The sequence below is a fragment of the Lissotriton vulgaris genome, chromosome 3_1 (assembly GCF_964263255.1).
Source record: "Lissotriton vulgaris chromosome 3_1, aLisVul1.2, whole genome shotgun sequence".
Taxonomy (NCBI): Eukaryota; Metazoa; Chordata; class Amphibia; order Caudata; family Salamandridae; genus Lissotriton; species Lissotriton vulgaris.
Window position 1 is genome coordinate 1,112,446,191 of NC_141689.1, and position 26,242 is coordinate 1,112,472,432.

A 26,242-nucleotide genomic window follows, 5' to 3' on the forward strand; every position below is an offset into this window, starting at 1 on the left:
ATATACCATATAGTAATGTCAGAAAGTCAATATATCTATGTACATGTATTTACACAAATCATACAGCAAAAGTACATTTTATAAAAAAAAAAAAAAAAAAGAGAACGTGCACAGAGAAAGATAAAGTAAGTGCTCAAGTGGATGATCAGAAAAAAGAGTGTGGTTGATTTATATACAAAAGAATAATGAGCCTGTCCTAGGTACTGCTTAGTAAAAAATACTTCTTTTTTACTCGCTGATTCCTATGTACAATTCCTTAGTCCTTCAATTGCACCATTGGCAATGAAGAGAGGGGGTGGGGGGTGGACAAGGGACAGGGATTAGTAGGTACAGGCTCCCAAGGGGGAATGTCGTCGACGTTTCGACCCAACCATGTAGTGGGTAGTTCAAGTCCTCAATACCGGGTCTTCATCAGGACGGAGTAATGGGGAAAGTCTCTTTCAGAGTGCACGTCAATTAAAAACATTCATTGGGCACCCTTCCGTAGTGCCTTGTCAAAATCAAGTGCGTCAGTGAATCCGCACCCACAATGTCTTGTCAAAATCAAGTGCGTCGGTTAATCCGCACCCACAATGTGAGAGTATCCAAAGTTATACTACAGTGTTGATTCAAAGGTGTCTATCAAGCCAAATTCGCTCCGAATGTTAACGCATTTGTTGACCGGTATCGTTGTGTTTAGACAAATGTAGATGCCCGGTGCTTGCAAGTATCTTTTTTACGGACGAGGGGTATTACTCTCCTCTCTCAGTCTCTCCGATCAGTGGCGTTCGGCTTCCCACATGGGTTCGCGTTATGGAATGCGATACCGGTCAACAAATGCGTTAACATTCGGAGCGAATTTGGCTTGATAGACACCTTTGAATCAACACTGTAGTATAACTTTGGATACTCTCACATTGTGGGTGCGGATTAACCGACGCACTTGATTTTGACAAGACATTGTGGGTGCGGATTCACTGACGCACTTGATTTTGACAAGGCACTACGGAAGGGTGCCCAATGAATGTTTTTAATTGACGTGCACTCTGAAAGAGACTTTCCCCATTACTCCGTCCTGATGAAGACCCGGTATTGAGGACTTGAACTACCCACTACATGGTTGGGTCGAAACGTCGACGACATTCCCCCTTGGGAGCCTGTACCTACTAATCCCTGTCCCTTGTCCACCCCCCACCCCCTCTCTTCATTGCCAATGGTGCAATTGAAGGACTAAGGAATTGTACATAGGAATCAGCGAGTAAAAAATAAGTATTTTTTACTAAGCAGTACCTAGGACAGGCTCATTATTCTTTTGTATATAAATCAACCACACTCTTTTTTCTGATCTTCTTGATCATCCACTTGAGCACTTACTTTATCTTTCTCTGTGCACGTTCTCTTTTTTTTTTTTTTTTTAATAAAATGTACTTTTGCTGTATGATTTGTGTAAATACATGTACATAGATATATTGACTTTCTGACATTACTATATGGTATATTAAATTAATCGTCCCAATTGGACATTCTTTGGTTTCATTGGTTTTTTGACACGTACCGTAATGATATTTCTTTGAGGCGGTTGGCTATTATCCTCTATACCATCAAGTCTACAGATTTAGTCTGCAGTTGGAGTCAATTAACTTGATTGAAGATTATGATTATTCTTATTGTCAAATTTATGTCGAGGACCAATTGTTGTCTGTACTGCTGAATACCCAGGTCCTTGGACTTCATTGGGTCAACCCCTGTTCTATAACAGTATTAATACTTATCAGCAACAACTTCAGGGCTAGGGGTCAGTCCTCGCCACACTGTGAATTCACAGCTTGATACCTGTTGAACATAGACACAGACAACACATGCACAAAAAACACTAAGTGACACACATTAGAGTTGCTCTATACACTACAAGGAACTTCATATTGTTACTGCTCATTGGACAGAAAAACCACAGACATTTACCAGGTGGTTTCCCCCTTATGGCATACCTACAGCCACCTGTTGTGGATGTTGTTTATGCGTCCACTTATCCCACTGTCTTAATGCCAGTTGCTCAGCTTCAACCTACAAATAAAATAAATATTTACATTCCCTTTCTGTGACGACTCATATCTCTATAGCCGTTTCGGGTCAGATGAGTTTACTACAACATAAACATGCACTCCGCATTCAGATGGGGTAGCGTGGCTTGTATCTCTGCCAACGATAACCCACAATTCACCCGATCTGTTCTCACACTTTCCCCAAGGGGATATCCATCGGTTTTCAACCACACTGGCCATTTCTATCATATCACTCGCTCATCTAAAAACGGGAAAGAAAGCGGTCACTATTTCATGACACCACCCGCAGCTTAGGAATTAATGTCATGCGGCCATTCATTCCTTCAGGCTTTCACTTACCGGACCTCTACTGTAGAGGTCGGTTCACTCACTCCCCGCTCGTTCCTCTTCTATTAGGCGACATGTTTAAATGTTCCAATGTGGGCGTTCAGGACACGCCCCTCCCGTTCAAACGAGTTTCGATCATGTGATCCTCATTTTGTGCGCCATCTTAGAGTGGTTTTCTTCGTTCCACTTCACTATACCGATTCAATGACCCCATTAATTTTGCAAATGCAACACATTTAAAACACCAACACTTTGGCTTAGAAAAGAGGGGTTTTCTGAAGAATTAGACCAGTATTTACAAATATTTACAACCCAAGTCTCTTCAAACACATCTCTAAAATGCTTTCTATACTTGGATACCCATCAGGTTTTACAGGGGAGAAGTTTGTTCTTATAAGTGATATATTACATGGGCTATGGACACCATATACGACTACTCCATCTAGTGCTGGTGCCTCTATGATGGTAAATTATTGTAACCAACCACACAACAGCATTGTGAGTAGTGTCACAGGATTGACCTCACCATCAGAGTGGTCAACAGGGAAGTACACATCATTTTTGTCACTCAGTTCCTATAACTATGTGTGCGCTACTACCGTGTTCCACTCAATGACATCATTCAAACCCTGTTGGTCTGCCCGTTCCTGATGGATCCATCAGGCTTTCTTGGTAGTCAGTCTATTCTCAATGCTCAGTGTGTCTCCCCATACTTTTTCTAAGACAACCCATTTGATATCTCTATACTGATGTTTCTGTTCTGGATAATGCCCCACCAAGCGGGTTGTCAATTTGCCGGCCTTGATGGTACGCAGGTGTTCCTGAATCCTTATCTTAATCTTTCGAGTTGTCAAACCAATATAGTGAAGCCCGCATGGGCATGTCAAACGGTATATAACGTTGGTGGTATTACAGTTGGTGAATTTGTTCAAATACCACGTTATCCCATCCATTGCCTCTGGATAGGGAACCAAAGAGTCAGAGCCAAGGCCTAATGAAAGTTGTTTCTCGGTCAGGCCTATTACAGCATTTACTACCCCAATAGCCCTCTCTAACATGTAAGCAATCACAGTGTTTGTAACCGCAGAACTCTGGGCATATGCTGGCCCCATTATCTTTCTTTTTGCCATTTCTATCATATAAATTACAGATTATATATTACAAATGGCTACAATTACCTATGTTTATACTCACAGCAAAACAAAAAAACAAAAACGAAAACCCCATCCCAATATAACAAAATGCAGAAAAAAATTCTATGAACCCCAAAAAAACAAATAAACTCCCCTAGTCTGGAGACACCAGGAATACCATTCTGAGTGAATATTCTTTTACATGTTATTTATGCTTACAAGAGACATACAGGATAGGAGTCATTTTCATTTTCATTAGAAACTTTCTTCCATTATTATCATTAAAAACAACCATAAAAGTACAATCAAATTTAAAATATAAAAATAATCATGGTACAATAGAAATGAACTTATTGGATTTCATACATGAATTGATTTTCGGGATCTAAAAACATTTTTAAAAACTGCAGAAACAGATGCAACATTATATATTATCTAATTTCTGAATAGCTAAAAAAGCAGGGCGACACTGATTAACTTCCATTTTCTTCAGTATGGGCACAATCCATCTTTTCCTTGGATTTGTGTAAAACTTGCAAAATAACAAAATATGAATATTTGATTGTTCTGACAAATCATCACATGGGCATTTGTTGAGTTGCCTTGACCAGTTGTTCATGTCGGGGAATCAAACAAATCTAAATAAAAATATTTCACCTAAAACGCGTTAATAGAAACCTTTCAAATTCACTCCTGTGTAACTTAACGTATGGTTGCATGTTACTGGAAATCATTATTAGTTGATGGGCAACCACTGTCTTTTTCGTCATTTCAACGTTAGTTCTACGTTCTCCCAGGTGCATCATACAAAGATTTTTAAGCTCTTTTCTGGGGACATGACACATTAGAGAGGGATCATCATAGTAATCATGATGGCCTAAGTTTATTAAAAACATCTTTACATAGGATAACCATCCCATCTTGCTAGCGTTATCAAGGCTCATCACGTCCCTCAAAATAGAACGGTTAAAAACACACTCCTCAGTGGTCCAAACCCTGTGCCACAGAAGAACCGGTTGTACCTTAATAGTATCTTCTATATGTGGTTGGCCAAGTTCAGCGTCACAAATATATGTAGGGACACTTTCCGGGACAGCTAAAAGGTATCTCATAAAGGTGTTTTCCACCACCTGGAGTGATTTCACGTTTACATATCCCCATATACTTGCACCATAAATGACAGTTGCTACGCATGTTCCTCTATAAACGGTTAAAAGTTCACCGATCGTTTTTTTGCCCATCATCTTACTAAAACTTTTTAAGGGCATTATAGATTTACAGAACATCAGCCTCCTTGCCTTTATTTCACTTTTCCATAGGCCAGATTGATAGAACAATATACCTAAGTATGGAAAAGTTGGGGTAAAATCCAATGGATTCGAATTAATGTACATTATTTTTTTCTTTTTATTTGCCCCGGAGCCGCAATTCATGCAGAATGTTTTTGTACAATTAGTTCTCAAATCCAGACTAGACATAAAATGGGTGAAAATGAAACCATCCTTTACATAGCAAGAGGCGTCCGGGCCATCAAGACCACGTCGTCCGAATATAATAGTGCAGGGACAGATCTTTTTGCTATTATGCAGTATAGGAGTCATTTCCAGTGTATCAAAGTTGGCAGCAACGTGTTATCATCTTACAACATTATCGCTTGCAATAGAGTAGACAATGTATGGCACCCCATACCACAATTGGAAACAATAAAGCTATAACATTGCAGGGTCAGAATATCCTGTTGATCCGTGTTGTATACAGGAAGGGTTGTGGCGGGCACCATGGCCTATCCCATGTGCAACCTAATGGGCCAGCCTAGCTGTATGGAGGTATGGGACCAGGAACTTCCATTGCGACAGTGTCGTGCTGAATGAGATATGTCGTGAATGGGTTTCAGATATGTTGACGGCAGTTCATCAGAGGCATAAGGTCTCAAAAGTAGTCAGCTGTGCTTGGCACTGCGAGACACCGGCCAGTCACGCTTTTGCTGTGGGTGCTGGCCTTCGGCCCCAGTGTATCGCTACCCTGCGTTTGGCCAGCAGTAACAGCATTGCGACTAGGTGGCGGTGCATGTCCAATGTCTCCTTAACATATCCAAGTAGACACAGCGGGTCTGGTAGAAAGGAGTCTCCTGTGATGGAGTTAATCGTCGCACACAAATTCCACCGGTAGTTTGCCACCCTCGGGCATGTCCAGGCCAGATGCACAAATGTGGCATCCTGCGCTTAGCAGCTTAAACACCTTGCATCGCCAGCCAGTCCTATCCTATGAAAGTGTGCCGGGGTACGATACATTCTATGTAGATATTTAAAATGTATTAGTCAATGCCTATAATTGAGGGACACACGCTCTGTTTGGCCGCAACTGTAAAGCCATTGCTCTGCAGGTAATTCCAGGCCTAAATTTAGTTCCCAGGCCTGACGGGCCCTCAAGGTGTCCAGGGGGGAAGCATTCTTTGTAAGGGAGTATAGTCATCTTCATTCTGTTATTTTCCTCTGGTGAACCTTATGCTTTGATCTCAATGATGTAGACATTGCAAAACATGAATATGCACACATATTGGTCAGTGGCTCATAAACTGAATGTTTAGGTGTAAGTGTCTTGCAATTACATAGATTACGAAGAATGATATTCAACACCATTAATTTAATGTCTCTTCAATCAGTAGTATATCAAAGAGAAGAACTTTCCTTTTAGCATTCAAAAGTTATCTAGTCTTTAGTCTTTACCCATGTGATTACTCAAGATATTTTCACCTAGATTTGATATTCAGATAGCTGAAATATTTATCTGTTCGTAAAAATATTTTTTAACTTCTTCTTATTAGTTTTGTCAATAATCATATCAAGCATTCTTTCAAAAATTTGCATTAAACTAATTACAAGTGATATATACAATCTTATAAGAAATGAAGTTCACCAGTATGTCAGTTAACAACCAAAACTTAAATCAGCATTGGCGATTCTCTTTCATTGACTTGTAAGTAGTAGTTGTGGGGCTGTTATCATACTTATAATAAATACCTCTTGGGAGGGCCTCTTCAGTCTCTGCTTACTGTTCCCCTGCTAGTCTGCTGTCTCCCTTCCACCTCCCATCCCATGTTTCCTAGATTCCCAGTGTATCATCATCTAGTGCGGGGCATCTTCCCTTGCCATGCCTGGCCTTCCTTCATACTTATGTGTGCCCTAGCTTACCTTACCACTTGTTTGGCAGGTTTGGGGACCGCTCACATACTTTCATGGACTTCTGGCCCGACTCCCATAGATACTCACTTGTCCACCCTCAGTTTATCTGTTCTCCTAGTGCTTGGCACCATGCCATCACTTTGCACATAGCTACTCTCCACATCCGACTGTGGCAGCCGCCTCTCACGATTAATGCCGTTGGTGTTCGCTACTGCCTCGCAGTGGTGGTTGTCTTGTCAGAGGTTCTTGACTTGCCACAGACAGTTTAGGACGTAGAACTGCATTTGTCCTTCCCACAGTTTAGTGCTGTACACCCCACTTGGGTTGCTAACTGCCCACTACCTGCCTTATCCCTTATCCTTTGATTGTCCCCCAGAGGGTTCCTCCCTTTCCCCACCTCCACTTCGTCCTGCCTTCCCTGACTCCCATCTGTCACCAGCCACCTCCAGTTCAGACGCTTGCTCATCCTCATATTGAGTGGTATTCAGAAAAGAGATTGAGTTAAAAATATCGAGCTGCATAAATATCAAGTTTTATTATTGTGAAACAGAAATATTGTGTGTAAAAATATTGTTGACAAAAAATTGGTTTTTAAGGTAAGAAATATTGTTTTTTACGTTTCTTTGTGTGTTTAAATAATGTTTTAATTGTATATTTATTGTTTGTATAATTGTTGTCAATGTTTTTATATATACTCTGTCATTTTAAGTTATACTTTGTAATTTTAAGTTACTTATATTTTTAACTTAATTGTAAAATAGTAATTTTTAGTGTTGTAGTGGGCTGTGAGACTTGTAAGGGTACAGGGTAGGAAGTTATATAAATATAATTAATGTATATATTTTTTAAATTAATATTAATGATTTATTTGCTTAGTACGCAAATTGTGCAAATATTATTTTGTAAGTTAGATTTAAGTTGCGGGTTGTTAGGTTTGCAAGGGTATGGGGGAAGTTAATTAAATAATTGATTCATTATTGATAAAATGATAAATTATTAAATAATTAATTGCTACTTAATTATGTAAACTGTGTACTTTATATAATTGTTAATTTATATTTTAGGTGCGGGTTGTTGAGTTAGGGTACCTCTAAAATATTGGCGACCTCTGTCCTGTACCATAAACGCTGCTGAAAGTGTGAACAGCTGGACTGCGAAATCAAACATAGCCTTGCGATTGTTCAGGTGTCTCCCGCCTCTGGGCTCATATAGGTGCTAACTCGGGCCTTGTGATGGACATCCACCTACACCCGCTGAAAGCCCTGATTATGATGCATGACTTTGCTGACCTCCCTGACCTTTCAATGCATGTCAGATTGTTACTATTGAAGGGCCTGACCATAGCAAAGCTATGTTTACTGCACAAGTAGTGCATGACCAAACTGCTCACCCAGGATGAGTTGCTGACCAAGATATATAAGGTAGCATCCTACAATAGGGTTGTTTACTGGAACCAGAACAAAGAAGAAGTGTTTGAGCATATCTTGTCCCGCTTCTTAAACCTAGGAGAGGACACACCTTCCCCCAATGCTAAACAATAGAGTTGCCCTTCACCCCTGTGACTATGTGCCGATGAGTAGCTCCTATTTCCCTCCTTTTTTCACCCAGACAACATGGAACTCACTGCACTATGCCGTGTAGCCTGTCTATGACACTCCTTCCCACTATCCAATAGCCCTACCTTATCACAATCCTATTCTTCATAGCCCTTCCGGCCCAGCCCCATTCAGCCATCCTCCTCCCTCGGGACCTCAATTGAACTCATGGGTTCCCCATGGCCTGTCCTCATTCTATCAGCCCACTTCCTTGTGACCTGCATCATGTGAGAGGCCTCTCTGTTGGATGGCAGATTCTACTTGTGTATTGCACGTGGGGTGCCCGGCCCACTCTTGGCTAGTGGGGTGTTACAGCTTACATTTCATCATGTCTTGTTTACTACTCTGGTTCTCTCCTTTTGATGCTGATTTGTTGTGTTGCCTCTTGTCCTCTGACCACCTGGACATCCGGTGAGTGATCTACTTCTAGCATGAATTTGATTCTCTCCTCCCTCTCTTTTCTATTTTCCTGTTCTAGATTTTGTACATTGTGTATGATCTTGAGTAGGTGTACTTTGATTTTTGGGCTTCCTGTGCGCATTATTGTACTGCTGACATATTTCGCAATAAAAATGGTTACAACTTTTAAAAAATACCACTTTTAGAAAGGTGGCATTTCCCTGCCTTAGTCATTTAATGCTTGCAGCCTGTCTCTTGGTCACACGACTGGGTGTAGTTGACAATTGGTATTTGTGTATTCAACATAGATAGCCACACACAAAAGAGAGCTTAGGTGTGCCTGGATGGGCCAACGATGGCAGGATGGGAGGACAGAGGTGGGCACAGTCCTACTAACACTTGAGTAGGCTATGTCCTGTCTTCACACAAAGGATTGTATAACCCCTGCAGTTAGTCTAGAGCCAGGAGAGGGGAGGCAGGAAACCTATGCACTACAAAGTTAAACCTCTAGAGGTTTCTTCCAATTCAGAGGAGGCACCCAGTCTAAATATAAGACCTCAGACACCAACTCTTCTTCAGTATGCTCCTAGACCTATAAAGTCTGCAGAAGGACTGCTGTGCTGTTTTACTGGCAGAAGTCTGTCACTCTGCTGCCCTGCTACTCTGCTGCCCTGCTCCCTGCTGCTCTGCTTGCTGAAAAGGAATATTGGACCTCCACCTTTCATCTCACATTGAAGTTACTCCAAGTGTCAGGCAGCTGACTTCCTTTTCTCAGCTACAGGGACATAACAAGCTCCAGAGGTTCCCTGCAACTGGCCAGCTGACCTGCTGCCTGGACCTGCAACTGGACTTGCATGAGAGATGCTGGCCACTGCTGGAGGGAGTTCCTGACTTTCATTGGTCCCCAACAAGTCTTGACCCTTGGTGTGTCTCAACTGAGATCCTCTGACGTTTTTGGACTCCTGGCCAACATGAACAGGCCCGTTCATGCCAAGACCTTGCAGCCAACGTAAGGTATCTGATAACGAACTCTTCCTGCTACTCCATTGACTGTCGCGATAACCGCCAATGTTAATCTCCAGCCCTGACCACCTGTGATGCCGACGGGATCTTCTTGCTACAGCAGCAACTGTCCAGGACAGAAGTCTGGCTTTTTGCGTGACTTTGATTGACATTCGTGATTATATCACTTCTCCCCACGGCTCCTTTCACCTGTGCTGGACTGTGAAGGGTATTCTTTCAGCTGGACTAATCTGATCCGTGTATCCAACTCACGCTCCATCACAGTCGGTCTGAACTTGTGACTTTCTCCCAGGCACGCACAACCTCATAGCCATGAATGGCACTTTGGGCTTTTTGGCACTAGTTTCACTTAAATCTTTAACATTGTATATCCCCAGTTCTACTGATTGTATTTCTGTCATTTTGTTCTTGATTTACTGATTAAATTATAGTCAATGTTTCTAAATTGGTGTAAGATAATCCTTGTGTTGTATCACGTTATTACTGTTTGAAGTGCTGCATGAGTACTCTACACATTTCTTCTAAATTAAGCCTTACTGCTCTGTGCAAGCTACCATGGTGTTGAACACAGGCTAATTTGGGGTTTGCGTGTGGCTTCGCCCTAACAAGATTGTGGTTGTCGCTTGAGTAGGGGTTTACCCCACTCAGCCAGTAACCCAGCTTCTTATAGAAGTGGAGAAGTGTGGCTCAATGGTTAGAGTGGCAGACCCTGATGCAGAGGTCTAGCCCGGGACCAGGGTTCAATTGCCCGCCTCGGCGGGTCTTGGGCTCAAAATTCCACAGACCTGATCATTCTCGCCTTGGTGTCTATTCCAATCATGGAGACCCACTCTGCAACTCTGGACAATAGCTTGCTTAATCTCCACAACGGTCCCCACAACACTAAGGATGCCTGGCCTCCACCTTGGGGGTGCCCCGGAGTGGACGCCTCACAGGGAAAGCCAGGATGGGTTCCACAGCGGTATTCGTACAAGCGCCATGAGACCCTTGCGGGTGAGTAGTGCGCTATACAAGTATCAAATTTAATTTACATTTATAGGCCCTTTGCAACACATCCAACTTTTGAAAAAGCCTCTAGCTTTCATAAAACACTGTTTAATCTGAGCAACACATTTACCTCGTCTTTTATATCTCAGGAATAGAATATGAAACCTGCTAAAGCATAACTCATTGGTTTGGCACAAAACTGCAGTATGTTATCCTCTGGTTTCATATCCTGTGTCAACTCTGGTGCCTACAAATCGATTGACTGTATCTCATGCAATCTCATGCATAATATTAATGATTCAGTTGACAATTATGGGATCAACTGTGAAATATATTATTGGAATTTTCAAGAATATACATCACGCGTGAGCTCTCCAGGCTGCTTGGTTAGGAAGAAGCAATCATGTATCCAAAAATCGGAGGATGTCACAATAGCTTTCTGTCAAAGATATATCCAAATTCCAGAGAGTTACAGTGGGCGGGCACTATTTATCTAAAGTGAGCATCAATCACTTCAACATCCTGCCTGACTTCTCGGAAGCAGACAAGAAATTCCAGATTCTGATTCTTTCATCTAATCGATTTAATGCTTAAAATATTCCCATTATGGAGCAGGCAATTGACAGTACATTACCTGTGTGCGGTTAGTTCTCTAACATGGGCTGTATTATACAAAACGCACTACAAAATGTCAATTAATAGTCTCAAATGTGTTAGATTTTGGTTCCATGAAAACTTATGAAAGTTTACCTTTACTGAATGTTGTGTACAGTTGATGTCTCCGCTTGCAAAAGGCAGTAGCAAGATACAGAGCTAGAAAGAGTGGAGACCTGAAGTAAACTCCTGGGGCCTCATTTATGAGAAATGACGCATCGCTGCGTGAAAGCAGTGATGCTTCACTTCTCAGTGCACACTCCTTGCGACATTCCTGATGTGTCATATTTAATGTATGACGCATCATGTTGCAAGGAGTTATGGATACGTCAGTATTTCTGACGTATCTGTAAGCGCAAAAGTGGCGCATTGCTGAAGTGTGTCACAAAAGTGACGCAACTCCAGCAATGCGTCCTTTCACATGGGGCAAGCCCCATGTGAAAGGGCCTGGGTCTTACACCTGCTGTGAGGCAGGCGCAGGATTTTGACGCAACGATGTCCTAAAAGTGACGCAGTGAAATCTCATAGATTTCACTGCGTCACTTCTACGACCCTTCCTTGCGTCAATACGCCCCACTTGCATACATTATACCTGGCACAGGTATAATGTGGCGCAAGGGTTTACAAAGTGACGCATCTACCTAGATGCGTCACTTTGTAAATATGGCGCAACAAGACGCATTTTTTACGCCATTGGTGCGTCACAAAAAGTGACGCACCGGCGGCGTAAAAGTGACGCAAGGGCTCATAAATGAGGCCCCTAGAGTCCTTGCATAGGAGAAAAGGGATGTGAAGGCGATAGTAAACATGGATGAGCATAAATGAGGAAAAGCTTTACCGTTGAGACAATAATAACATATGCTGTAACTGACAGCAGTGAGTGATACAGTTAGAAATTATATTGTGGGGAGAAGAGGTGAAGAAAGGTTTGGCATTATCACTGCGAAGGGGATATAAAAGTCTAAGCGAAAAAAAAATATCCAAGAGAGAGAAAAGCTGCAAATGGGAAAGAGTTGAGCTCCAAAGATAGTAGAGGAAACGAGAAGGATAGGTGCATAGCCCCAATCATAGACAATTGAATCAGGTAATAATTACAAAGAAAACTTAAAAAGTCCCAAATACCAAACAAAAATATAGTAACAAGGATAATGGAGTGATTTACTACTCATTGGTTAAAAAGCATGATAAACTTTCCTCAGATTGTCTTTATAGATTTACTGATACATTAATAAAAGTCAGTAATGTGATTGCACAAGTGACGCAGGTTTCTGTCCAGTTAAATACAAAAATAGTTCACGGCCAAACAGAACAACATTTTAAGCTACATCAATTAGAACATGCTTGAGATTGTTTTCCAATGACGAAGAGAAATAAAATCCCCCGAGATTTATAAGCCTCTAAACAGGAATGTAAACAAATGTACTTGACTGCTGAATCGCCTCGACCACCACTGTATCCAAACATCTTTGTAGTCATTTAGGTAGCTTGAAGCACATTTCACCTTGAAATATGACGTTCAGCTGCTCTTATGTTTATGTACATGTCTAGTTTTCTCTCTACAGATGCAGAGAACAACTTCAACAATATGGTAATAGAGAGTTTACCTTGTCTTGAGGAATTGCCTGCTTCCCCAACTCTTTAGAGTTATGAGGCTTCCATATTTCTTTTGAGTCCCATGTTTGACTATATTGTAACTCCATTTTTTTAATTATCGGCATGAAATTCCACTAATTGTCTTCTTATTGACTCACCTCACAGGATATTCTTTTTGGCAGCACTAGTACTGGTATTCTTTTCATTTCTGCTGCTGGGGAATTTACTGGAATATCCCTGCTCCGCTCTTCTTTTACTTCTGAGTCATCAGGTGTCAAAAATTCTCCATATTCGGTACAGGAATCTGAAAGAGATACCTGGGTTTAATATGGCATACTGATTTTCATAAATACATTTTTAATCTTTTCAGTAGAGTCTCTAAAGAGTAGTGACAAACAATGGACAATGGACAGAGCCAGGTGACATTTTAGTAAACAAAATAACACATCTAGGCACTGACAACTGAACCATGACTTGCAAGTCCTATCAATGTGCTACACAGGGAAATATTTAGTTGTTATTGGTAAATTCTATTTGATCTAACATCAGGCTAACATTAACGGTGTCAATGATAAACAATTGGTATTAAATGATGTTGGTGGATAGGCAATAACAATTGCTTTTCGTTTCCCAAGTGCACGTTGCAGTCCAAAGAAAGGGAACCTGGTGAACATCAACAGATAGTTTGACATATCATCAAAGTCTCCTGTGATGCATGACCATATCTATGTACAGGAACCCCTAATGCCAATAACAATCTGATTCCAGTAGCTACATTCACATTGCACACCTTTTCCAAGAGTCGATAAGGCTGTCTGGTGTTGAAACATAAATGTTTTACTATGTGGAGTGGAGTGGTGTGGCTCACTGGTTAGAGGCGGCAGACCCGGAAGCAGTGGACGGCCCGGGACCAGGGTTCAATCCCCGACGCGGCAGGGTCGTGAACCAGGGTCAGCGGACTCGATAATTCTCGCCTCGGTGCCTACTCTAACCAGGGATCACACTCGGCAACTCTGGGCATTAGCTTGCCTCATCTCCACAACAGATGCCAAGGATGCCTGGTTTCACCTTGGAGATACCCTGGAGGGAACATCTCACAGGGAAAGCCAGGACGGGTTCCCCAGCGGTCTATAGCGCCAGGACGCCTCCGGGTAGCAGTGCGCTTTACAAGACACACACATTTACATGTGGGAGGACTGAGAAGGTAACATGCCATTTTCAGTAATTCTGGAGAGTTTCATACACAAGTACAGTTTTTAGCAAGTCAGCTGGAAAGGAAGCGTGCAACCGCAACCTCTCTTGAGCCAAGCATTCCATTTGGTACCGGAGCAACCGGCTAGAAATTCTGAAGGGAGTTCTCCGGCCCTGCTATCTTTTGCAAGAACACCCTAAATGCTGTAGTTTAAATCATGACAATATTGCTGTCCCGCAGACAGACCGTCTCCTCAAAAGACATTAACAATGCTATTGTTCTCATCTTTAGCTCTCAGGACTGACCCCCATCAACTACAGCTGGGTCAATGCCAACTATGGGCATCATGCCCAATCTCTTCTTGTCATCCAAATCCCTCTACTTCATTACTGATTCAAAATTAAACATGCAAGCTAGGGCATTTACGATCACTAACTAGAGTATTAGTTATTCATGATGGCAATGCTCTGCTTGAATGGCCCCATAAATCTACCCACTTCTTCAACCACTGCTGACCAGTGACTCTTCTAAGACATTGAGCTGTTTCCCGCTTTGTTGCGAGAAAGTCAATGTCTTTCTTTGGAATCACACATTATTTTCAAACTTCTATTTGATGCACACAAACTGCTCCATCTCTACAAGAAATCATAACTACATGAAAAACTGACCATCACTGAAGTAGGGCCTTCAGGAAGGAGCAAAGCCCATCTGCTACTTGAAATCCTCCTAATATCCAGGACTAAACAAAAAATCTGAATATTTTGTGTTATATATTCACATAATCATATCAGGTGTGCTCAGACACTCAAAACACGCCTCTTCAACAAATGATCCTGAATAACTTAAAGTTAAACATTAGCGTGCCCCTTGTTTTGACCAGTTCTAGTTTTAATTACAAACATTCTACTATTGTAACGAAATTGGGTCGTTGGTTGGCAGAAGGTAAAACCCTACTCAAGCAGCAACCACAATCCTTGTCAGGGTGAAGTCACACGCAAACCCCAAAATAACCTGTGCTTAACCCTCTGGTAGCTTGGCACAAAAGCAGTCAGGATATCTAGAGGCAATGTGTAAAGTTTTTATGCAGCCCTTCAAACAGGAATAAAGTGAAAAACAACACAAGAAAATTCCCAGTTATGCCCGCTGAACATGAGTAACTTAAATCCTGGTTGCAAAGCAATGAAGAGTCCAGTGTCTAACATGCATCATGCAGAGGTGTTTCTAGGGACTGTGAGGCTACTATACAAGGTCCCACATCCTCCTTGTGGATGCTTGTGACAAAGGACTTCCGATGCAAAGTCCTACATTGAAAATGCGTTGCGCACCATCTGGTCTGAAGAAGCTGCAAGGCTTGGGATGCAGCATCCTGCATCATTGACGAGGATACCGTCAATGATGGTCTTTTGATGTGAAGGCCTGTGTCGAGGAAGCATCGCATAGCAGCAGGTTCTGGGAGGGTGTGTGTTTGGATTCCAGCCCTAGATGAAATTCAGAATGTTGAGGTGGAACCCAAATGTGGAAACTCTGGGTGGCAGTTGAGACAAAGCTGAGTCGGTGATGTGCTGATTGTTGCAGCCATCGTACTTATGTGCCGAATAAAGTATTCTCTGCCTCATCTATGCCGTAGTTTTTCGTTTCCTTTCAGTGGCAATGAGTGTGACCTGGATTCATCACCTGTGACCACTAACTTGCCGTCTCACTATATTTTGAAAGAGTCCTGTCTCCTGGTGAGGAGACATAGACAATAGGACAGAGTCTTTCCTTTGCCATGAGCCATTCCTTCAGTCACGCTGCTGGCAATGCTTTGGCCTGATTTCCTCGCTAGGTACTCGGGAAGCTTAACTCTTCATTTGCTAAATAGACATCGAAGTAGAACTAAATCAGCTACTATCAGGCTGCCAATTTAATTAGGGCTCAATTTGTGGCTGCCCTTTTGAATTTGGGATTCATCTTCTCTTGTGGCTGTGTAGTGGAACTGCCAAATTATTAAAACATCTGAATCCTGCGACAATTTGCTTATGTTATCATTATTCATTCCTGAACTTAGAGTATCATCAGCTTATTTTACCTATTTGAATATGCTCTTTTATTGCTGAGGAAGTACTTATTTCAAATAAACATTGTAGATAAAAATTGTGCACTTTTATCATGGTGGGCATTACAGCTCCTCCACTATTTTCAATATCTCCTGGAATGCCGCTCTGAGACCCGCCACATTGAAAAGGAATATCTGGATGCTATCGATAGATAGACATTTACAAATAAGGCAGATCTATATTGAGAACTTTACCTTTACTTGAAATAAAAGTGCAAATTAAATGAGGTGGGTCATCTGGTAAAATGATTACAGCTGAAATTATGGATGAATAGGCTTCTGTCATTAAAATGTTGGGTGAGAGATATTCTCCTGCATACATTTTTCAAGTTAGATACGCAGATAATTTTTCAAAGGTCCTAACAATATGGGGAATCCATTGATGACTTTGCATTGGCTCTGAGGAAATTGGCATTAACATCAACTTACTGCAACTATGGATATATCTGCCCTTTACACCAATATCCCACAAACCTCAGCCCTCAATTGCATGGAAATGGTGTTAAACCGTAGACCTGCACCACATAAGGTCCCCACTGACTTTATCATTGACTTATTGAGCATAGCCATGACCAAGAATTTGTTCTATTTTCAAGGTAACTACTTTGAACAAACCAAGGGCGTAGCGATGGGGGCCAGCTTTGCCCCCAACCTGGCCATCATCTACATGTACGAGTAAGAACAAGAATTTATCTTGAGCGCCAACAACCCATACCACAACTGCATTAAATTGTGGCGTCGTTATATCGACAATGTTTTAATCATCTGGGAGGGTAGTTCTGACCAACTAGGACTGTTTCACACTTGGCTCAACTCCTGCTCGACTGACATCCTGTTTACATTGGAGTTTGACAGAATGGCCCTAAACTTTCTGGACATCGTAATCAAAGCAGAGTCAGGCAAACTGCACATGAGTCTGTACAGGAAGAGTAGTGAGCGTATCACGCTGCCGAGGTACACTAGTCATCACCCCCATAACCTGAGGGACAATCTACCTTTTGGCCAATTCCTGAGGTTACGGAGGAACTGCTCTAAAAAGGAGGATTATTTCACTGAATCAGCAGGTCTTCTTACAAGACTTCTGGAATGTGGATACCCCATCAGACTCCTTAAAAAGGCAAGTAAAAGAGCCTGGCATAACCATAGGGAATTGCTGCTGGTCCCCAAAACTAAAAACATCAGTGAGGAACATTCGGTCTGCGTTACAACGTTTAACACCAAAAGTAACGCAATCAAAAAAAACATTAACAAACACTGGCACTTGGTAATGAATGAATTAGGTAACATGCCCCCTGTTACATGCCTTCAGGAAGGGCAAAAATGTCAGGGACTATGTGGTTAAATCATTACTACCACCACCCTGCACCACGAGACAAACCACACTCTGGGGCCTTCCACCGGTCATGGGTCATCACAAGTGTGGCCTTTGTAAAGCTTGCCATATGACCGCTGACAAAACTGAATTTACACACAATGGTCAGACGTATAAACTCCAAGACTATAGCAATTGTAACTCTGCCGGAGTGATTTATGCCATTTGCTGCCCATGTGGTTTTATGAACGTAGGGCAGACCACACAAAAAATCAAATGCTGCATCCTTCAGCACTGCAGTCGCATAAGATGCAAGGTGCAGGGCGCACCCTTGGTTGACCATTTCTCCATTTTTGAGCATAGTGCTGATAGCCTCAGATGGTGGGTAATAGAGAGGGTTAGACCCAACCCCAGGGGTGGCAATTTCTCCAATGTATTGAGCAAACATAAATGCAGGTGGATATACTCTCTCGACACCATTCCAAGGATCCTAAATGAATCTGAGGAAATAAGCAGACAGGTAACTGTCCTAAGTAATAGCTGAATCCACCCATTGTTTCACTATCCAGGCACCACAAGCCTTCCTTGAGACACTTGTACTCTAGTGTACTCATAGACCCACCTTGCTTAAATGGCCTTAGATATGCCTGGTTAACCCCAGCGCAGTGCATCATTGCTCCTGTGAATCCCGCTTTGCAATTAGCCCTACTGTAGCCAATCTTGGCTCCAGTAGGGCACTATGAGGTCGCATACTCTATTGATTACCTTCATTTGTATATGTTGTACATATTTCACTCATGTGTTCGTTTTATTCAATCAGTAATTCCATGCAGTATACATTCTCTTGGAAGTATTTTGTAATAATGATTCACTGTATATACTGATCACAACAATCTAGATATCTCCAATTAGTGATCATTTTATTGAAATAGTGTTTCCATGCAGTATACATACTCTGCGAAGTGTTTTGTAATAATTATTCACTGTATATACTGATCACGACTATCTAGATATCTGCAATACGTGGTTCTTCAATATTAATTGGCAATTCCTTGCACTGTTTTGTTCGTAATAAATGTGTGAATAACTGTTGTAGTTACTGATAATGTGAATCCGAATCTTTCTTTTATTTCATCCCCACAGGGACCTGTGCCCGTTTATGCCTTCGCCAGTCTGTCATGTATGACAGTTGGAGCGCCGGTGAGCACGTCCGCACACGTACACATGCGGCAGCCGGCTTTATCTACAAGGCAGTTCCCTCTGCTCTCATCAAACGCCCAAACTGAGATTGAACGCGCACGCTGAATTCAACAACTTAAGGTAATGTGGCATCTGAGACCCGTGGCTGGTCTCCTCTTTAACCCTTCGTTGCCCATACTCCGAGAGTGACTATTGTTCCTCTCCTTTTCAGTTGCCGAATTATCCGTCTTGCTTCAGTCAAGGTTGAACATGATGCCTTTCTTCCCTACAGCGTGATGTAATCACATAAAGTTATGACTTGCGATCTCAGCTCAGTGGCTGTCTGTGGAAATGGTGCATACTTGCCCTTTTTCCTTAGGGAGACTGATCCCCCTTTTGGGTTAATTTTCTTTCCAGCTATCTCGTGCAATCACCTGCTGGGGGGGTCGCCCCACAGTCACACCTTTGGTGTGCACCTTACGTACGCTCCATTAAGGCCTCCTCATCACACACCACGCGGAGGGTAAGCCATCGCCCTTATCTAGAGCTTAACTTTTCCACTTGTGTTGTTATGCAACAAACCTGACTGCAACCCTTTACCTCTTAAGTGACTTAGCCCGTCTGAACAAGGTTGTGCTCCCACACCCCGCCCTTGTCCTGATGAAGACCCGCACGGCCGAGGTTTACAACTACCCCTGAGCCCCAAGTGGGTCGAAAGGTCAAAGCTCTTAGAAAGGCCTAGACCCCTTTTATTGTGACCCATATTGTGCCAAATATTCAATTGTGCATCTGTACGAACCAGATAAATATGACCATATGTATTGTAAATGTGGCTAGGCCTATTAGGACGGTGATTTTCAACCAGTCCAATTGTTATAAAACATGTAAAAAAAGTGCCTTTCTTTTTACTATTCCTATTTACTTTCCCTTCTCACCGATTCACACTGAGCACTGTTCTCCTACACACGTTCCCCCTTTGGAGCAACCTTCTCTGTCTGATAATATTATACATGCAATTGATTTATCACCAGCTAAAATAAAGAATAATAAATTGCATGGTGAATTAGGTTTTGGTTTGTTGCAATTTGCCCAACTGACGTTTGAATAATGAACTAAGGATTGTGAGCTGTATACATTAATTGTTTTCGTAGCTCATCTACTCATTGATAAATCTTAACTAGATGGATTAATGATTCATACCTTATCTAAATAAGGTCTAGGGCCGCTGTATTTAGTATCCCGTTGCACCCAGGTCCAGGACCATTACTGAGTAAACCCCATTTTTGATATGGCTCACTGCAGTTGGGCTTCTCAAACGGCTCAGTGGTTTGGAATCGGATTGAAAAACTGGACTTTGATTGAAAGAATAAATATCAGTCTTTTGTTAATCAACAGGCTTCCTGGCTCTTCACTGGTCAACAGTCACTCTGCGTGACCCAAACTGATCCAACTAGAATATTTGTTTGAACATTGTGCCAGAGATCAGTGTTGGTAAGTGAACTCTTCGCCAATGCATCCTAAGTCTGCCTGCAGTGTAGTCCCACGTCCCACAGAAGGAATCTGCCCAAGCTTTGCAAACAGTGTTTAAACAAAATGGTTTATCTTGCATGTGTGTGTTAGGGCTCAGACCAAAATGGGCTACCTCAAACGTGCTGAATGTGAAGTGAAGGGCTGCGCTCCAATATCTTTGGGATCCCGTGTGGCTACCCACACCACACTCGCCATCGCTGGAGCATGACTGAAGTAACTCAGACGGCACAGGGTGCAGGTGTCACTGCCAGTCCTTCACTATAACCCATTCAGAAGTATTGAAAGAAGAGAGGATGGGTAGAGGGTGGGGCCTACGGCCAGGGCGATTGACCTCGAATCTGTGGAACTGAGTTCGAGTCTCAGCAAGGACACTCAACATCCTGTGATTCGTGGCAAATCACTTAATATACCTGTGCCTAACAAAAAAATGAATGTATCCCTCTGTAACGCAACTGGTGCTCATGTAAAGCGCTCTTATACTGATACCTTCGGTTTGAGTTTGCACTAAATAAAACTCCAAAGAAAAAAAAAATACTATATTAGTTCCCTTACTAACCTCTGAGGCCCTAAGTTCTTAAACACACTCTGGTGCTTTGACTTGTTTAAATATCAGCCTATGAAAATTCATTTTATCTTGATAATTATCAATATTTCTGACTCCATCTGCCTTTACACTCACCCATTGTTATCTATCCATGCAATCATTCATCTTTTCACTGATCTACCTATTGGCCCACAAATCAATCCACTTTACCAGCCCCACAAACTCAGCAATAATCAACAGAGCACTTTTTACTCAAGACATATGGCCTGTCAATTTTCTAAGTGTGTGTTTGCCTTATAATGTGGAAAAGTCAGGAGCGCTGTGAGATGCTACAGTCTGAGTGATAGGTCCCTTGTGCAGTTATGCACAATGTGAACATGCGCTTAGTATCCATGCCTGTGAGTATCCCTGTCCTTGTGTACATAAGGTGAGTTGTAAACATGAGATAGATAACCTTCTATTGCATAACTCAAAAGAAAACTGTTATCAGTTTCCCAACTGGAAGATATATCACTTCTTCCTATCACCGACTAGCTAAAGTGTCTCACTTGCTCTCATATTCACTCTCAGAGAAACAAATGATTAGACAACCCAGAACACAACACTCCCAGATCTCTCAGGAATCGCGGTAGCCAGACACACCCTTTTGCTCACTCTCTTGTACTTGTTCACAATAAGATCTGACAGAGACACAAAACTGTTTAAAAGACTTATTTGAACTAATGTGCCCTAACATGCAGTGTACGCGCCACAACAAGCAGGAAAATGCATAGTACAAAAACCGTCAGCATAGCATCTAGTCCTTATATCATGATGGGAGATGTCATCATAAAAAGACATTAGAGCCTCAACTCCCTCCCCTTACTAAGAAGCAGTATTATTATATAATAGAAGATCTCTGGGCTTTGTCAGCAGAACCCATACTTAAGCCTATAGAGAGTAGATCTACATCATTTGTGCTGTCTCACTCTCCTCCCTGGAAAGGTCCCTCTCCAAGAGAGTCCTACCTAATTGTGTATTCCAATAAAACTAAAGTACGTTGTCCCAAACAACTGCTGCATCAGTATGTTTTGTCTAAGTGCTAAGGCCTTGCCAGAACAAAATAACAAGGGGCATTGTTGTTCGACCTTGCTTACAATGTTCACCCAAAATCTCAGGAACCTGCAGAGAGTGAACACAGCAATGAGTTCTCATGTGAAAACAGCCATAGAAATGATTGCAAAAATAAAGTTGTGTAGTAACGTGTGCAAAGCAGCGGGCAAGCGGCAGCATACTCATGCTAACTTAGAAAAGAGTACAATGTCCCTATGGGCCATGTGACACACTCCCCTTGGTCAGGTTGTTAGCTTTGGGCTAAAACAATAAACAGAGGTAAGCAGAGGTAAATCTTCTTGGCGGTAGGATAAAGAGCCCTTTAAATTCCAATTAGAATATTTTTGCCACTAAGAAAATTGAAAAAATATAAAAAGCAGTGAACTGGGTACCCAAAACTATATCCATTCACAGAGAATCTCCAGAAACAAAAATGTCACAGGAAAAGTGGAATGCCATAAACTCCAGTAGGTTGTCTGAACCTTCCATAGTAAAAAGGTAAGCCATCCAATTAAGTAAGTCAAACAAGCACACATGCTCCTCATATCCAGAAGCCGACAGAAAAATACTTGGACAACCTGCATTAACTTCCATGAAACTTTGATCCAAGAGGTGCTGTGCATGTGCACAGGTATTCAAGTCTGCTGTAGGTCCAAGTATAGGATCGCACAGCAGGCACCTACCCACAGAACAGTCCTGGTCATGGGCTTTCAACCGACCCATTAACAGTTCATAATTAAGGGCAGCGTGTGACGTATTGGAGAGGCAGATATCCAGGGCCCATTGAAAATGGCACCAGAGGCAGCGGAACACAGGTTGCATGCAGGTAATGTAGGCATAACCAAAGGTCAGCCAATAGTCGATGTTAGGAGCGTTTAATGGCATTTAACCAAAAAGGTGCCGCATCCGATCACGGTAAAACTGCAACTGTAACGGGCTTGGCAGCTCTACAAATTGAGCAGCCATTGCGGAGCAGCAGTAGAAGTACAAGTATGCCCCAAATCAGCAGGAGCAATAGGGGAAATCCACCGACGGCGCTGGAAAAAATAGTATGGAAAAAAGCTGATATTACTCCAAAAATAATCTGAAAGGAGTGGCGAGGCCGAATCCCACAAGTTTAAAAAAGTGGGCATGGCCCACTGTATCATATGCATTAAGTATTTGGTGAATTCATTCACCAAAATGGAGTGGGAGATTTGTGTTTAGCAATGAATGTATCTCACTTGCGGTTCTCGCCACCTGCAATTCGAAGGTATCATGAACTGAAGTGAGAGCCACAATAGCGCTTTCAGTCTGCTTAGCTTATTGAAATCTGTTTTTAATTTGGACTGGAAGGCCACAGCGAACAATCTACAATCTGATGCAGGCGTGGAAACAGGACATTGCTGCAACATGTAACACGCTGTGAAATGGTTACTATATACGGGATGCCTGGCCTTAAGCCACAGGAGTTGTGGTTATTTATGATAAGATAACTGCTCTTCGAATGCAAAGTCAGAGCTGGAATAATAGCTCGGACCGGGGCCCTTTTAAGAAACAAGCCAAATTAGGGGCTGAAACTTTACAGGCACTGTGTAGTTTCACGTGTTTACAGACCAGGGAGTGTCCTACCATGGAGTCACAATCCTCCCCTGTAAGGAAAACCTCCTTATCTGCTCATTGACACCGAAATGTGAAAGGCAACAACCATAATTCATGAATATAGCTACTCCCAAGGGGCTCAAATCTACCCACTGGATAGTGTTTCATGCAGGCCGTAAGCTGGAACAGTGAGATATGCTATGAAATAACCCCATGTATTAACCACACTGCTGAATCAGTTTCTGCCATAGAAAATGGTAACAGTTCTAGTTTTTCAATATTCATGTTGCGCCTTTCATTGACATCAGTTTCTGTTTATCTATCAAACTAAATGGTAAAAACAGTGCGGTTTGCAAGGTCCAACCAAATTGCATATCAGAACGTAACTGATTTGACCTTGATACAAAACAGACACTTCATTTTGCAAAATGTCAATGACCGATGAGATAATATTATCCAAAGTATATATACAAGAAGACAGTGTATTAATGCTGTTATCGACTACTTGCCAGAACCTTTTCTAAATAATTTTGTTCAATATGGCGCAGGCGCACCACAGCTTCCTTCTGTGATAGCTTCCAAAATTCATTATATACTGCATAAACATAACGTTTTGCTCGAGGGGACTTTGGACCTAAAAGAAAATCAGCAAGATCTATGTCACCTATTAAAAGGGAAATATGTTGTTTTACAGAAAACAATGTGGATTGTGTACAACTATTGTTGACATAATTTACCTACAGAATATGTGGTAACTGTATGGGAATGTGGAAAACGAAGATCAGGCCTACTTCGTGTAAACCCTTTCTTGGTATTGAAAATGCATAATTGACATTCATTAGAGCTCGTTGACAACAATAACCTACCCAAAGGGTCAATATTGAAAGAGTTTAAAGTACCATTCTAAAACATGACAGTTAAATCCTCAATCAAGTTGTTTGTATGTAAATGCCACTTGTCATAGACAGCCAATAAGGGAAAAGAGGGAGAGTTTACATTTTTAGCTGTGGCTAAGCCAAAACAAGTAGTCTGCTGTACCGTCCGATTCAAAAATAGCTGAGACAGTATCAAGCACATGTAATGAAAAGATTCAGTGCCCTGCACTTGCCAATCTTTGGTACCCCAAATAGATTTTAAATCAACTGCATCCTTCCAGTAATCATAACCCTTCATGGACAGCTCAGTTATGAAGGACGAGGAATAGACAAATTTAGTATGGGTCAGCATAAATTTGGTGCGGGCTGACATCATCAATTTATAAAAATAGGACTCAGGGTCTGAAATATTGTAACCAGTAAAATACATACATTTTCTCTGTTAGATCTTAGAGCTTCTCTGTAATGGTGTTGGGCAATGCTCCCACTGGGTATAATTAAAATTTGGTCTCTGAGTACTGGTTTTGTGTAAAAAATGAGGGCGATAATGTTGTTAACAGAATAAATCAGAATAATTTACAGAATTTAAATACAAATCTTCAGTGTCAAAAGCAGTGTAATATTGCAAATCAGAAAACAATGAATAAACAGGGTTAACATACCAGTCATCGGAGTGTATTCCAGGCAAAACCACATCTCCTAAAGAAACGCGGAATAAGTATGGAATTTGTAAAGTTTAGGTTGGGCCATGGATATAGAATGACACGTTTTCCTACCCAATACCATCAATAATTGGGGACGCCGACATTTTTACCAAAGCTTGATCTCTTTCAATCTTATGAGATGAAGTATGAGGTGCCAGAACTCCATCAACCAAGTGTACAGCAGAGTAATGGCCATTAACCAACATGAAAAACACTTTCAGAAACCCAATCCACATAAAAAGGAACACCATTGTTAACACCAGCCAGATGTAAGTCCAAGGGGTAACAAGGTAAGTACTTTTAAACCCGGAGATGAAAACACAAACACGTGTTGGGGGCTCTGCCTCAGAGGAAGGCGAAAAAGATGAATCAGAAGAAAAGTTATCTCTGTCCATATAGTAACCACTGGAACCCAGATTAAATAATGGGGGCTGCTCCTCATTGGAAGTAGAATGAATTGCAGTTTCAGGAATGTAAACTATAATTTCAACAGGTGGAGAGGCATACTAATTTGCCACAGTGGTGGAAATTGATGATAAAGCAGGCAACAAATCAATTGTAGTCTCTATCCACCCTTCCTGTTGTTGGGGAGTTGTCGAGGAAACAAGCCAGTGGACAAAGTGAAACATCCCATCAGGGAACGCTTGGAGGAATACTATTGAGTAATGGCCATATGGTGTAACTTGACATGCTCAATGGAAATAAATCGAATCTCCTTGCAACGGAAGTAAGCTCACAGTACGGGTACCCTTCAATCCAAGGACTCGGACTGGTGCAAGGTAAGAAAGACCAAATTCTTTTTTGTTCTCACTTCGTTGGGGCCCTACCCAAAAGGAACCTAGTTCATGAATCCACTGACACCAGGATATACTTAAAAGCATTATCAGACGTTAAAGGACTGCAGTAATCAAGATAAATGCAACTAAAAGGTTGATTTGAAATGTAGAGTTGAGCATGAGGTGGACATGAAACAGTGGAAAGTTTAATCTGTTGACAAATGTCACAGAACATATTTACATGCCTGTTGGTATAAACCAGGCCACAAAAAATGTTGCTGCAAAAGGGAAATAGTTGCTGTCACTTCGGCATGTGAAGAAACAATGCCTTCATGTGCAGCCACTATTAAAGAAAGTCCTTGTTGGGAATCAGCCGATCCCCAAGGGATTGAATAGTCACAAATGAAATTTGATTGGTTGGTAAATG

At 41.8% G+C, this 26,242-nt stretch overlaps 1 protein-coding gene across 1 annotated transcript in view; it reads right to left on the minus strand.

The window, feature by feature from the left end:
- The window catches only part of BANK1 (B cell scaffold protein with ankyrin repeats 1), a 2,350,097-nt gene that overhangs the window by 1,671,067 nt on the left and 652,788 nt on the right, over positions 1 to 26,242 (minus strand). The window contains exon 3 of the mRNA XM_086961584.1: positions 13,094 to 13,239. Coding sequence (XP_086817710.1) covers positions 13,094 to 13,239 — 146 coding nt within the window. The remainder of the gene's footprint in view (positions 1 to 13,093; positions 13,240 to 26,242) is intronic.